The 15,719-nt window shown below is 37.6% G+C and overlaps 1 protein-coding gene across 1 annotated transcript in view; it reads right to left on the reverse strand.

Annotated features, from left to right (window-relative positions):
• The window catches only part of MANBA (mannosidase beta), a 128,543-nt gene that overhangs the window by 19,730 nt on the left and 93,094 nt on the right, over positions 1-15,719 (reverse strand). The window contains exons 12-13 of the mRNA XM_058547586.1: positions 10,438-10,656; positions 7,921-8,085 (exon numbers count right to left, since the gene is read on the reverse strand). Coding sequence (XP_058403569.1) covers positions 7,921-8,085; positions 10,438-10,656 — 384 coding nt within the window. The remainder of the gene's footprint in view (positions 1-7,920; positions 8,086-10,437; positions 10,657-15,719) is intronic.

A 15,719-nucleotide genomic window follows, 5' to 3' on the forward strand; every position in this document is an offset into this window, starting at 1 on the left:
AACATATGTTTTCAGTTTTCTTGGATATATATCTAAGAGTAGAATTTCTGAGTCCTATGGTAATTCTATGTTTGACCTTTGAGAAACTGGCAAACTTTTCCACAGCAGCTGTACCATTTTACATTCCCACTAGCAACATACGAGAATTCCAATTTCTCCACATCTTTACTGTGATGCTTAACTTTATGTGTGAACTTGACCAGGCTAAGGGATGCCCAAATAGCCATAAAGTACTACTTCTGGGTGTGTCTGTGAGGATGTTTCTGGTGATTCAGTAGACTGAGTAAAGAAGATCCATCCTTACCAATGTGGGTGCGTATCATCCAATGGAAGGATGAGGGCCTGAATGGAACAAAAAGGAAGAGGAAGGGTGAATTCTCTCTCTCTTCTTGAGCTGGGACATCCATCTTCTCCTGCCCTCGGACACTGGAGCTCCTGGTTCTCAGGCCTTCGGACTCCAACTGAATTACACCACCGGCTTTCCTGGTTTTCCATCTTGCAGATGGCAAATGTAGGACTTCTCAGCCTCCATACAATGCGAGCCAATTCCTATAATAAATCTCCTCCTATATATATAGATATAGATATGTACATATACAGATATATATAGATATATATAGATATATCTCCTATTGGTTCTGTTTCTCTGGAGAACCCTGACCAATACACTTATCAATACTTGTTATTTTCCTTTTTTTTTCTAATTCTAGATATCCTGGTGGGTGTGACTGATATCTCACTGTGGTTTTGATTTGCATTTCCCTAGTGATTAATGATGCTGAGCATCTTTTCATGTACTTATTCGTCATTTTCTTTGGAGAAATGTCTATTCAAATCTTTTACCCATTGTTTAATTGGGTTGTTTTTTTCATTACTGAGTTATAAGAGTTTTTTAATATACTCTGGACATTAGATCCTTATTAGATATATAATTTGCGATTTTTTTCTCCCATTCTGTGGATTATCTTTTCACTTTTGTGATAGTGTCCTTTGACACACTAAAGTTTCTAATTTTGATGCAATCCAATTTATCTATTTTTTCTTTGGTTGCTTGTGCTTTAAGTGTCATATCCAAGAAACTGTTGCCTAATCAAAATTCACAAAGATTTACACCTATGTTTTCTTCTAAGAGTTTTATAGTTTCAGCTCTTACACTTGGATCTTTGATCCATTTTAAGGTAATTCTTGTATATGAAAAAAAATTCATTCTTGTCCATGTGGATATCCAGTCCTTCCAGCAATATTTGCTCAACATACTATTCTTTCTCCATTTTATTCTCTTGGCACCCTTGTAGAAAATCAATTGACCATAGATGTATGTGTTTATTTCTGGACTCTCAATTCTATTCAATCAATCTATATGTCTGGCCTTATGTCAGTAGCACACTATCTTGATTACTGTAGCCTTGTAGCAAGTTTTGAAAGCAGGATGTATGAGTTTTCCAAATTTGTTCTTTTTCAAGATTGTTTTGACTATTCTGGGTGACTTGCATTTCCATGTGAATTTTAGGATTACTTTACCCATTTCTCCAAAACTGGTAGTAGGAATTTTGATAGAGATTGTGTTGAATCTGTAGATCAATTTGAGGAGTACTGCCATCTTAACAATATGAAGCCTTCCAATTCATGAACACAGGATGTCTTTACATTTCTTTAATTTCCTTCAACAATGTTTTGTAGTTTTCCGTGTGCAAGTCTTTCATCTCTTTGGTTAAACACATTCCAAAGTATTTTATTCTTTTTGATACTGCTATAAATTGTTTACAATTTCATTTCAAATTGTTCATTGCTTAAAATACAACTGATATTTGTACATTGATCTTACAACCTGCAAAGTTGTTGAATTAATTTATTAGCTCTGATAGGTTTTTAGGTGGATTTTTTTATAGTTTTCTGTATATAAGATCATGCCATCTGTGACAGAGATAGTTTTACTTCTTTCTTTCCAATTTGAATGCCATTTATTTCATTTTCTTGCCTAACTGTCCTAGCTAATCTCTAGTACAATGTTGAATAGAAGTGGTGAGAGTAGGCATCCTTATCTTGTTCCTGATCTTTCACCATTAAATATGATACTAGCTATGGGTTCTTCATTGATGCTCTTTTTCAGGTTGAGGAAGCTCCCTTCTATTCCTAGTTTGTCAAATGTTTTTTATCATAAAAGGGTGTTGAATTTTGTCTAATGCTTCTCTTCATCTATTGAGATGATCACTGTGGTTATTTTTCCTTTATTCTGTTAATATGGTGTATTACAGTGGTTGACTTTCATATGTTGACCCAATCTTGCATTCCTGGGATGAATCCCACTTGATTATAGTATATAAACCTTTTCATATGCTGCTGGATTTGAATTGCTAGTATTTTGTTGAAGATGTTTTTCTGTCTATATTCATAAGGCATACTGGTCTGCAGCTGGCTTTTCTTGATATGTCTTTGTCTGGTTTTGGTATCAGAATAATAATAGCTTCACAGAATGAATTGGGAAGTGTTTTCTCCCCTTCTATTTTTTGGAAGAGTTTGTGAAGGATTGGTGTTAATTCTTCTTTAAATTGTCTTTAGAATTCACTAGTGAAGCCACCTTTGTAAAAAGAAGTTTTTTGACTACTAATTCAATCTCTTTAGTTGTCATAGATCTACTCAGATTTTCTATTTCTTCTAGAGTCAGTTTTCATAGTCTGTGTCTTTCTAGGAATTTGTCCATTTCATCCAAGTTACATGACTTGTTGTCATACAATCGTTTATAGTATTCCCTTATCACCCTTTTTATTTCTGTAAGGTCAATAGTAATGTTCCCTCTTTCATTCCTGATTTAGTATTTTGAGTCTTCTTTTTTTCTTGGCCAGTCTAGCTAAAGGTTTTTCAATTTTGTTGATCTGTTCAAAGAACTAACTTTTTGTTTTCTTGATTTTCTCTATTGTTCCAATAAGGCCTTTTGTAGCGTGCCACATTTCTGATGTCTGCTTTACTTAACTTCTGAAAATTGATGTTATATTTCAACCAAACACCTCAGTAGTCACAGAATTTCCTCCATCTCAATTGTGAAGGGATATAATATTACAGTTTAAAAAGCAGAAACCTGCTCCATTCATTGCCCTGAGAACTCAGGCAAAATACTTAACTTTTATGAACTTCTGTTTCCTCATGTATAAAATGGAAATAGTAACACAGATGTCTGGAGATGTTGTTAGAACTACACGAGAAAGTATATGAAGCACCTCATGGCCCGGGATACCCAAAGAATGCTGACTGTCTAACTACCTGATGCGTATAAATATAACATACTCGTATATAATATACTATGTTGGTAAAGTCACCTTCCTTCCCTTCCTTTACCCACCCTACCCCAACCTTAAAAGCTCAGCATGGCCTGGACGTTCCGTCACATCTCAGTGCTGCTTACCCAACAAACAGCTGTTCCAGGGAGCAGGTGCCATCAACACCTGGGCCAACAGCACAGCCTGCCTTTTTCTTAGTTCTTGTGACTAAGTTACTTGCAACATGGGAAGATAAAATGGACCCCTAAAGAATATGAATCTCTCAAGGGTATCCCTAAGCATCTAGCCCTCATTACATGCTCAATAAATGAAGGCACTAGAGGGGGTTATAAGCTAAGGGGTTAGCGAAGACTGTCACTAGCCAGCTTCCTCTTCAAGTGGCCAGTAAGAGGACACGCTAGCAGAGGAAGTCACTTAACAGTTAGTTTAGATGTGTTAGTATAGGTAGTTGTCCTCAAACTAAGCAGTGAGGTCTGTGTGACACAGCTTATGAGGGTGTACCAGGTATGTAGGGTATTTGGAACACAATGTAACAGGAGAAGGCAGGAGAATGAAAGGTGAGGCAAGATTACCCTGGAATATTAGAAGAATTAGAGGTCAGAGCCTAGAGGGATACCTTTGCGGTTATAAGATAAAGAGAAGACAGGGAAGGATCTAAGCGTGAAGAAACTTACTGCACAGTTTCTCAGCCAAGATTTTTCTGAAAGTCGAAAAAAACATAATTTAATAGGATGTCTCAGTGGCACACAGGCACATATCCTGTTCTTCAGAGCAGTCCAACCGACTACGAGAAAAAGAACAGGGGGCGGGAGTGAGAACAGGGAAAACGGACCAAAGAAAGGTGTTACTTCTCACACACAGAACAATAGATACTACTGTTCTGAAATCAAAGTAGCAAGGCGGGAAACTTTCACCCTGACATTTCCTGTCTGTATTTCAGTCAAGAAAATCCAACAGTAAAAACAAAAAATTGTAATTCTGATTTCTCTCATCTCAGATCCCATCTAGTCTATCAAAAATTCCAAGGTAGAAAGAACCAGGACAAGTCCAGCAAATATTCACAGCAGTATTGCTCATAGTAGTTAAAAATTGGAAATAACCCAAATGTCCATCAATTGATGAATGGATAAATAAAACATGGTATATGTATACAACAGAATGCTACTTAGCAAGAAAGAGGAATGAAGTATAGATATATTCCATAACGTGGAAGAACTCCAAAAACATTATACTCAGTGAAAGAAGCCAGATGCAAACCACCATATGTCATATGATTCCAGTTATATGTAATGTTAAGAAAAGTAAAATCTATAGAAACAGAAAGCAGACTAATGTTTGTCTGGGGCTGAACGTGAGAAAGGAGAGTGATTGCAAATGGGCACGCTGGATCTTTTCGGGGTGTCAGAAATGTTCTAAAATTGGATTATGGGGATGGTTGCATGACTCGATAAATACACTAAACATCACTTAACTATACACTTAGAATGAGTGAATTTTTTTTTAAATTTTTTGTTTATTGCAGTAACATTGGTTTAAAACATTGTAAAAATTTCAGGTGTACATCATTATACTTCTATTTCTGCATAGATTACATCATGTTCACCACCAAAATACTAATTACAACCCATCACCACACACATGTACCGAATTATCCCTTTCACCCTCCTCCCTCCCCCCTTCCCCTCTGGTAACCACCAATCCAATCTCTGTCCCTATGTGTTTGTTTATTGTTGTTATTATCTACTACTTAATGAAGGAAATCATACGGTATTTGACCTTCTCCCTCTGACTTATTTCACTTTGCATAATACCCTCAATGTCCATCCATGTTGTCACAAATGGCTGGATTTCATCGTTTCTCATGGCTGAGTAGTATTCCATTGTGTATATATACCACGTCTTCTTTATCCATTCCTCCCTTGATGGGCACTTAGGTTGCTTCCAAGTCTTGGCTATTGTGAATAATGCTGCAATGAACACAGGGGTGCATGTACCTTTACAAATTAGTGTTTTCAAGTTCTTTGGATAAATACCCAGCAGTGGAATAGCTGGATCATATGGTAGTTCTATCCTTGATTTTTTGAGGAATGTCCATACTGTTTTCCATAGTGGCTGCACCAGTTTGCACTCCCACCAGCAGTGTATGTGAGTTCCCTTCTCTCCACATCCTCTCCAACACATATTGTTTCCTGTCTTGTTAATTATAGCCATTCTGACGGGCGTGAGGTGATATCTCATTGTAGTTTTGATTTGCATTTCCCTGATAGTTAATGATTTTGAACATCTTTTTCATGTCTCTGTTGGCCATCTGTATATCTTCTTTGGAGAAATGTCTGTTCAGGTCTTTTGCCCATTTTTTAATCGGGTTGGTAGTTTTTTTGTTGTTGAGATGCATGAGTTCTTTATATATTTTGGAGATTAAGCCCTTATCAGATGTATGGTTTGCAAATATCTTCTCCCAATTGTTAGGTTGTCTTTTCGTTTTGTTGATGGTTTCCTTTGCTGTGCAGAAGCTTTTCAGTTTGATGTAGTCCCATTTGTTTATTTTTTCTATTGTTTCTCTTGCCCGGTCAGACATGGTGTTTGAAAAGATGTTGCTAAGACCGATGTGGAAGAGCGTACTGCCTATGTTTTCTTCTAGAAGTTTCACAGTTTCAGGTCTTACATTCAAGTCTTTAATCCATTTGGAGTTAATTTTTGTGTATGGTGTAAGGTAAGGGTCTACTTTCATTTTTTTGCATGTGGCTATCCAGTTTTCCCAGCACCATTTGTTGAAGAGACTTTCTTTTCCCCATTGTATGTTCTTGGCTCCTTTGTCAAAGATTAGCTGTCCATAGATGTGTGGGTTTATTTCTGGGCTTTCGATTCTATTCCATTGATCTGTGTGTCTGTTTTTGTGCCAGTACCATGCCGTTTGGGTTACTATAGCTTTGTAGTATATTTTGAAATCAGGGAGTGTGATAACTCCAGCTTTGTTCTTTTTTCTCAGGATTCCTTTAGCTATTCGGGGTCTTTTGTTGTTCCATATAGAATGAGTGAATTTTATGGCATGTCAATTACATCTCAACAGATCTGTTTTAAAAATAATCCAGTAATGTGCATAATGTAACATGCACAGATCTTAAGTGTACAACTCAGTGAATTTTAACCTATGTATGCACCCACATAACCAGCACCCAGATCAATATATAAAACTTTTTTAGCATTTCAAAAAGTTCCATTGTACACTTTCTTAATGATAATTCACCATTCCCTCCACAAGAGTAGTGACCACTACTTTGCTCTCTATCATCTTGAGTCATTTTGTCTATACTGAAACTTCAGTGTTTCTTCTGTTCAACATGTCTGTGAGATTCATCCACGTTGATGCTGATAGCAGTAGTTCATTCTTTTTTATTGCCGTGGAGTAGTCCATTGTATAAATACACTGCAATTTGTTTATAAATTTTTCTGTTAAAGAACATTTAGGTTGTTTCTAGTTTGGGGCTATTATCAAAGCTGCTATGAACATTATTTTAGATGTCTATTCGCAGACATATGCACTCATTTTTCTTGGGTACATAGCTAGAAGTAGAAATATTGATTCAAAAAGGAATCAAATCTTTAGCTTGGTAAAAACTACCATAAAATTTTCCAAAGTGCTTAAACAAATTTCCCCTCCTACTAACAATGCCTAAAAGTTGGTATTTAGCCATTGTGCTAAAATTACATTGTGTGCATTGTGTGTGGGGGTATCCTGACATGGCTTTAATTTGCATTTCCTTAATTAAGAATGATAATTTTCATATACTTACTGACCATTTGGATATCTTCTTCAGTGAAATGCCTGTTCAAGGTTTTTGTGCATTTTTTAATAGGTTATCTGTCATTTTCTTACTGCTTTATAGAAGTTCTTCATGCTGAATACAAATCTTTAATCAGATGTATGTATTACAAATATTGTTCCCCAATTTGTGGCTTGCCTTTTCTCTCTTGTAACGGTGCTTTTGGTATACAAAAGTCCATAATTTTAACGAAGTCTGATTTATCATTATTTTCTTACATACTTAGTGTGTTTTATGTCCTACTTAAGAAATCCTTGCCTATGCCAAGGTCATGAAGATATTCTCCTATGTTTTCTCCTAGAAGCTTTATTGTACTACCTTTCACAGTTGAGTCTTTGATCACTGACCAAATTAATATTTGTTTATGGAGTCACAGTTCATTTATTTTCCCATAAAGATACCCATTTGATATGGCACTGTTTCTTTACCATAGGATTGCGTGGGCATCGTGACTATAAATCAGGTGACTGCATAATACACAAGTCTGTTTCTGGACTCTGTTGTGTTCCATTGTTCCATTTTATCCCTGGGAAATGTTCTGTCTTAATCATTGAACCTTTATAGTAATTTTTAGCTAGAGAACATTTTAATGCACAATTTGTTGTAGAACTTTGTGATCTGTTCTTGTAAGAGAGACAAACGCCAAAAATTAACTATTTCAAGTCTTATATAGCATCATATATCTATTTTGAAGAAGATAAATTCCTTAATCAGTAAAATGAAAACCTGAATATTTTTCACCACATAAGGCTTACAAAATCTACATGATCTCTTATGTTAACTGCAGGAACCTGTTGAACTCCAGAATGAAAATGCCTTACCTGAGTAAGATAGATGGTATCTTTGAATGAGCGTAATGGATCTGTGCTTTGGGGGAGTTTGAAATGAAGTCCAGCCTGAAGAAGCATTTCATCGTTACCATGTGCATGATGTTGACGGTGAAGTGAAAACTTGCTTTCGTACGACCAGTCCTCTTCAGATGAAACCTTTCAAGTAAAGAATAAGAGGTACAAACTGGGAAGTTAGGAGTGAAACTACTTTTCTACACATTTCTGACAAACTTGAAAAGTACTCTACACACTAGAAAACATCTCAAGGTTTGTTCTGCGACTAATTTCACAGAATTTTTTACCATCATACTTATTGCTGAAAGCCTAGCCTCATGCAAAGTCAATCACAAAACCAGGGTTTGGCACCTATACCCTCCCTTATTCAAACCTAGAAAGTTACATATTGGTGTTTCTATTAAAAGTCTTATCTTATCAAAACACATTCCTGGTTTTTTATACATTCATTATTTGTATTTTTAAATGTCATTTTATCTTAAAGTAAGTAAATTGTCAAAACTGTATAATGGACTGAAATCAACATTCTGTTAAAACTGTCAATTCTTCAACAGGAATAAAATATCACTATTAAGATGGTAAATGCTTTAGCACTTGCTCATAAAAGAGAAGATTGATAAGAAGGACATCATCAAAATTAAAAATTTCTATGCTTTAAATGACACTATCAAGTAAGTAAAAAGACAACCCACAAATTGGGAGAAAATATTTGCAAATTATATATCCAGTAAAAAACATACCCAGATTATATATAAAAATAACTCTTACAACTCAATAATAAAAAGACAAATAACTCAATTAAAAAATGGGCAAAGGATTTGAATAGACATTTCTCCAAAGAAGAAATACAAGTGACCAACAAGCACATGAAAAGATGCTCAACATGATTAGCCATCAAAGAAATGCAAATTTCCTGTAAATGTAAATTTCCGAGGAAACGTAAAAAAAAAAAAAAGGGAAATAACAAGTGTTGTTGGTGAGGATGTGGAGAAATTGCAACCCTCATACATTGCTGGTGGGAATATAAAATGGTGCGGCCACTATGGAAAACGGTCTGCCAGTTCCTCAGAATGTTAAACATAGAGTCACCATAAGACCCAGCAATCCCACTCCTAGGTATATACTTAGTTCTATATACTTAATAGAAAACATACGTTCACACAAAAATATGTATACAAATGTTCATAGCAACATTATTCATAATAGCCAAAAAGTGGGAATAACACGAATGTACATCAACTGATGAATAGATAAACAGAAGTGGTAAAGCCATACAATGGAATATTATTCAGCAATAGAAAAGAATGACATACTAATACATGATGCAACATGAAGGAACCTTGAAAACTTTATGCTGAATGAAAGAAGCCAGTCTCAAAAGATCACATATTTTATGATTCCAATTATATGAAATCTGCAGAACAGGCAAATACATCAACACACAAAGCAGATTAGTAGTGCCTAGAGCTGGGGTGGGAGGGATAGACAGAGTGGGGAGTGACTGCTAATGGGTACAGAGTTTCCTTGGGGTGATGAAAATGTTCTTAGATCATGGTGATGGCTACACGAATCTGTGAATACACTGACTGTACACACTAAATGGATGCAATATATATGGTCAGTGAAGTGTATCTCAATAAAGCTGTTACAAAAAGCACACATAAAACTCTGAAACTGAATCCATCTATGAAACTGAATCCTTAGGAACAAAGAAAGTGAAACGCCATACTGAAAATCAAATACACCAACATGAAGAAGGAAGAGGAAGAGGAGAAGGAAAGGGAGGGGCAGGAGGAGAAAAAACAAAAGAAATGATATGAGATGATAACATTAGACAAAGGTTTACTTATCACATCCATTTCTCTTACTAGAGCAAACTATCCAGTTCTGAATATCTGTAAATGATAAAGCAGTTGTAAGATACACAGAAAGTAGCAGGTGCAAGTTATTTTCACGTGTGATAAGAAGTCAGGCTTAAGCAACCACTGGCTCCCATTTAATTTTTAAATGCTCCTGAAGGAACATAATTAGAAGCAATATATGGGGCCGGCCCTGTGGCATAGCGGTTAAGTGCACACACTCCATTGCTGGTGGCTGGGGTTTGGATCCCGGGCGCGCACTGACGCACCGCTTGGCAGGCCATGCTGTGGCGGCGTCCTATATAAAGTGGAGGAAGATGGGCACGGATGTTAGCCCAGGGCCAGTCTTCCTCAGCAAAAAGAGGAGGATTGGTATGGATGTTAGCTCAAGGCTGATCTTCCTCACAAAAAAAGAAAAAAGAATCAATATAAAAAAGTTATAATCCCCAAAAGGATGACTACAAGGTTAGCTCCCCAAAGGTTAAAGAAAAAAAAAGTTCTCTTCCATCACCTTCTTTGTAAACTTTCATTTAAATAAGTAGATTTCATTTGGCTTTCTGAACCACTGTTTAGGAAGTGACATAACGCCCAGAGCCTACCATTCTGAATCATTGGGAAATCAAAGATGGCTTACCTTTTCTAATGTACTGAAGGAAGGCCAGGACTGATATCCATATTCAGAGGCAAATCGAGCTTTTGGGAAAATTTTCCAATTCCAGCAATCACTGACATAGTCATAAAAATGTATGTCACCAAAATGCTTGTCATATGGGTTGTGAGAGACCCAGCCTTCTGCAACGGATTCGGCCCCATTTGTAGGACTGGATGTGACAAAAGGACGAGTCTTATCTCCCTGAGTTCAGAGATAAAATGGTTTAAAGGATAATATTTTCACCCAGTAAAGTACAGATCACTTACTTCTTTAAAAATACTATGAAGTCTCAGAAATGCCAAGTAGCTGACAGAAAAATAACAGAAGCATTTACCTTCTTCCGCACTCAACCACCACCAGTGCCTTCCTACTATTCACCAATTGTTTATAGCCTTTCATAATTAACACTTAGCTTATTCCTGACAGCAGCTGTTCCTCATTTTCTTCCATCATGTCTTTACCATCATGGGTAGTGTACAGTCTAGTGCAGAATTTCTCAACCTTGGAACTATTGACATTTGGGACCTGAAAATTTTTTGCTTTGTGTGTATAGGTTGGCTGTGTGTGTGTGGGGGGGGGGGGGGGTCCTACGCATTTTAGGATGTTTAGCAGCATCCCTGGCCTCTACCCACTAGATGTCAGTGTGACTCCCCCCCAAAAAAAAGTGTCTACAGACATTGCCAAATGTGCCCTTGTCCCTTGGGGACAAAATCACCTCCACTTGAGAAACACAGGTCTAGTGGTTAAGAATAGAGGCTACTGAGTCAGATGGACCAGAGTTTAAATCCCAAATCAGAAATTACTGGTTTTGGACAGGTCTAAGCCTCAGTAGTCTTATCTAAAGAGTAGGGATCGTAACAGTACCTCCTTCATAGGGCTAGTGTAAATGGTAAATAACTTGTGTGGAAGAGAAGACTAAGAGTCCACCAAAATTCATGTTTCCATTTCCACAACACAGAGCTGTCCCTAGCAAGTGGCTTCCTAACCTCGCTGCATCTCTGTGGGGCCACGTGCCTCATTCTCATCCTCTTCCCCCACTTGCAGGCAAGGGCCTAGGAGATGGTGGAGCTGGACGATGAAAGAAGCCCAGGTCTCTGAGAGGAGGAGAGCTGCCTGTCCATCAGGAGCAGCCATTTTACAGTGTTAGTGAGTGAGAAAGAAACTTGTATTATGGAAATCACTGAAACGGTGGTTTGTTACTGCAGCTAGCATCTAAGTATTTAATGTAGTGCCTACTCAAAATGTTTTAGTTATCATCTCAATAAATGAACTCACTGCCTATTTCACTGAGAAAAATCATCATTTAGCAAGTATTTGCCAAGTGTTTTTTGTGTGTCAGGTGTTTTTCAGCACTGCAGAGAGAGAGAGAAAATCTATGACGTCATCAGGTATTAACACATCAAATCTCTTCTGAGCGTTTCCTATGTGCCAGGCATGCAGCTCTTTCCATGTACTGGAGGTTCAGCAGAACAATACGGACGTGCTGACCGGCTCTTTAAAGAGCAGACTGAGGGCCGGCCCCGCGGCTTAGCGGTTAAGTGCGCGTGCTCCGCTGCTGGCAGCCTGGGTTCGGATCCCGGGCGCGCACCGATGCGCCGCTTCTCCGGCCATGCTGAGGCCACGTCCCACATACAGCAACTAGAAGGATGTGCAGCTATGATATACAACTATCTACTGGGACTTTGTGGGGAAAAATAAATAAATAAAATTAAAGAGCAGACTGAGATCTGGGGTGAAACCAGATGCTGAACAGGTCACTGTAAGTGTGATCAATGTTTGAAGGAGAAGCACAAGGCTCTCTGGAATATACAACATACTTCAGAAGGCCAGTAAAGCCTCCCAAGAAACAAGACTGTCAGAAAATAATTTTCTCAGCTTTTCTCCATTAGGTCTCATTTTTTCTTGATATATCCATCCATTTTTTTCTTGTTTCTCTTCTGTCACAGAAAAAAAAAATCCTTACTCCTTTCCTTTGCCAGCCTCTCTGTCTTCTGGTCTCTTTTTATTTCACTTTGGAACTATAGCCAATAAATTATCTGCCACTCTTTTAAAAAAATCTCTCTCACTGCCCTTTTCCTTCAGCTTAAGGACTCCCCTCATCGTAATAAAAATTTCCCTTGATTCCTGGCCATCCATCAGATTCTTAGTCTCTGACATTCAGCTCTTGAACTTTCCACTCCACTGAAATTGTTTCTGTTTTTCGAAAACTACCCATAGACTTCTACTTACCAAATAAAGCAAAAGTCCCCACACCCTCCCTTCTCTGGTGCAGTATGTGACCTGTTTCCACCCATTATTTCTGAAGGTCTCTCTAGCCTTGGCTGCTCGTCCACTACTCTTTCATGTTCTGGTTTCCCCAAACCTTTCTCATCCTCCTTTTCCAGCTCCCCTCTCCATTCTCAGAGGGACACTGCTCTCTCATCAGCCTCCCCTTGTTCTACACCCTCTCCCAAGGCTTCCCCTCTCACCGACATTCTGATTACTCCCAGACTACTTTACCTCCACACTTCTATTCCCAATAACCAGCTCCACATTTCCACCTGGCTTGTCCTACCAACATCTGAAATCCAGCCTTTCAAAGCAGAATTCTGTATTTACTAATCTCAAACTTAGCTGACTGTGCCTCCTACCTTGATTAACGCTACCCAAGTAGGAGTCATCTTCAATTTCTCCTTCTCTCTCTCTTAACTCCCACATTCAGTATGAATTCAAATATTTTTTTTCATCTTCTTCTCAGCCCCACTCCATTGGATTCCACTACCTATGACCCGTATGACCTTGAGTAATTAATCTTTCTAACCCTCCAATGTCTCCTCTCTAAAACAAAGATTATATTACTTACATTCCAGGGTAGCTGTAAAATTTAAAGAAATAAATTCTATAAAGAACCTATATCATTAATATGTTAGTATATTATAATAATCATATTAATTAATATAATAATCATAATTAACAAACCAGTGTCTGGTATATATAATATTCTCAATAACTTGCAATTCTTGGTTATTATAACTGGTTTCCTTGCCTAGAATCTCTCACCTCTCCAATTCTTTGCTAGCAAAGGCACTTTCCCAAACTTGGGTCAGATAAAGTCCCTCCCCTCCCCCAAAATGTCCACTAGCTTCCCACTGCCTACTTAACAAAGCCCAACTCCATAACATGATTCACAGTCCTTGTAAGATTTGTTTCCAAATCGCCTTTTCTATCTTTGATTCTCCCTCCCCAGTCCAGCAGTCCTTTGCTTCAGGCACTGGGCGCTGCCTGCTGCTTCCTAGACATACACATCTTTTTACCTTTACTCACATTGTTTTCATGGCCTAAAATACCTACTGAACAATCCTTTGCCTCAAATTCTACTACAGCTTTAAGGCCTGGTTTGAATGCCACCTTTTACTTGAAAGCCTTCGCAGATCCTTCCAGTTAAAATTAATGGTTCTTCCACACAGTTACCAACGTTTTGGAACTACATTTTTCATAGCACTTCTTTCAGTCTGCCCTGTAGAACCGGTAATTCTTTCCACATTTCCCCTGAGAGCAGACCGTAAGCTCCATGAGGACAACTGTTTCCACACAGCCTTGGGAATGAGGCTTTGCTCCTGCTAAGAGGTACTCAGCAGATGCTGGCTGAATTTTTTTTTTATGGTGAGGAAGATTAGCCCTGAGCTAACATCTGTTGCCAATCCTCCTCTTTTTGCTGAGGAAGATTGGCCCTGGGCTAACATCCGTGCCCATCTTCCTCCACTTTATATATGGGACGCCGCCACAGCATGGCTTGATAAGCAGTGCGTAGGTCTGCGCCCAGGATATGAACCTGCAAACCCAAGGCTGCCGAAGCGGATCATGCGAACTTAACCATTACGCCACTGAGCCAGCCCTGTTGGTTGAATTTTAAAACATTAAAAAGCATGGTAAGATTATAGATAGTCTTAAATTTTAAACTACATTCTGTTTTAATGGCTTTGAAGTAATACTGGAGAAGGCCGATCAATCATCTTAATCGATCAAGCTAGATTGATTTCCCTCCGTTCTCCAAATCCTTGAAGAATTTAGTTAGCTGAGCCAGACTCATTAGTAATTTGAGTCTCTGCCTGAAAATATCCAACCCTGATGAAGCACTACAATTCTTTCCATTTTTGTATCATTTCCTCTTGAGGCCTGAGTTTTAGTCTCAAATCTCACAGATGACCACTTTCTAGGTCATGACTTAAATGCTTATTTGGACCAAGAGACCATAAGATGAACCAAGAGAATGACTATTTTAAAAAAGAATGACGTGCAAGAGGAAACTAATCATTACGATTAGTGTGTGGATGGATCAATTTATGGTCCTTTTCTTTAAATGCCTTATGCTTGGATAGAATTAACAACATTAATGATTGTATAGCACTTAATCCTGTCCATCTTCAAAGAAATTGGCAAACATCAATTATTTCTCACAAAATCATTTTTAAAAATACATATATCCCTTGTGAGAAAGGCATCATATTTCCATTTCAAAGATGGAGAAGAAGTGGCACATAGAAGCTAATTTTTTAGCAAGTGCAAGAATGTAGTGTTAAAATTAGAGATTAAAGTTTGCAGGTTTCTGAAGACCTATCTTGTTGACTGAAAACAATGATAATGATAACAAGCACTGATTAAAAGTCCACTATGTGCCCGAGTCTGCGTAACACACCTTCCATCCATTATCTCACTAATCCACATGACAACTCTTAAGAGTTAGTGCCTATTGTTGACTCAGTTTTATACATGGGAAAACAGAGATTAAGTAACTTGCCCAAGATTACATAGAGAGTAGGTGGCCCAGCCAGGATTTGGAGTCATGAGCTCTTAACCACTAAGCTATGAAATGAAAATCCTCAGATATTAAAATCCATTTCTTAAATCCATCAGATATGAAAAACATAATACCAATGCTGTGTGTAAAAAGATTATAAAATAAATGTTCTCTATTAATTAAAGCTTATGGCATCACGTTTCGTGAATAGAAAAATTTTTCATGACTCATGCCTTAGCATATCAGATAAGCTAAAAATATGAACCTATGTTATTCACGAATCTTCACTGACATTTCATCACATAAATGGAATAGTGCCATAAACTGGGCATGTTTGACGGCCAAAATCACACAGTATTCTTTTAAATATATCCCTTTTCAAATTGCTTGAGGATACACCAAAACATTTAAAACATCCAATTATAGACAAAAATTATAAAGACAATTAGATTATTAAATCACATGTTAAACACTCAAGTTTTTAAAA

The sequence above is a fragment of the Diceros bicornis genome, chromosome 8, assembly GCF_020826845.1.
Source record: "Diceros bicornis minor isolate mBicDic1 chromosome 8, mDicBic1.mat.cur, whole genome shotgun sequence".
In the NCBI taxonomy this organism is placed as follows: Eukaryota; Metazoa; Chordata; class Mammalia; order Perissodactyla; family Rhinocerotidae; genus Diceros; species Diceros bicornis.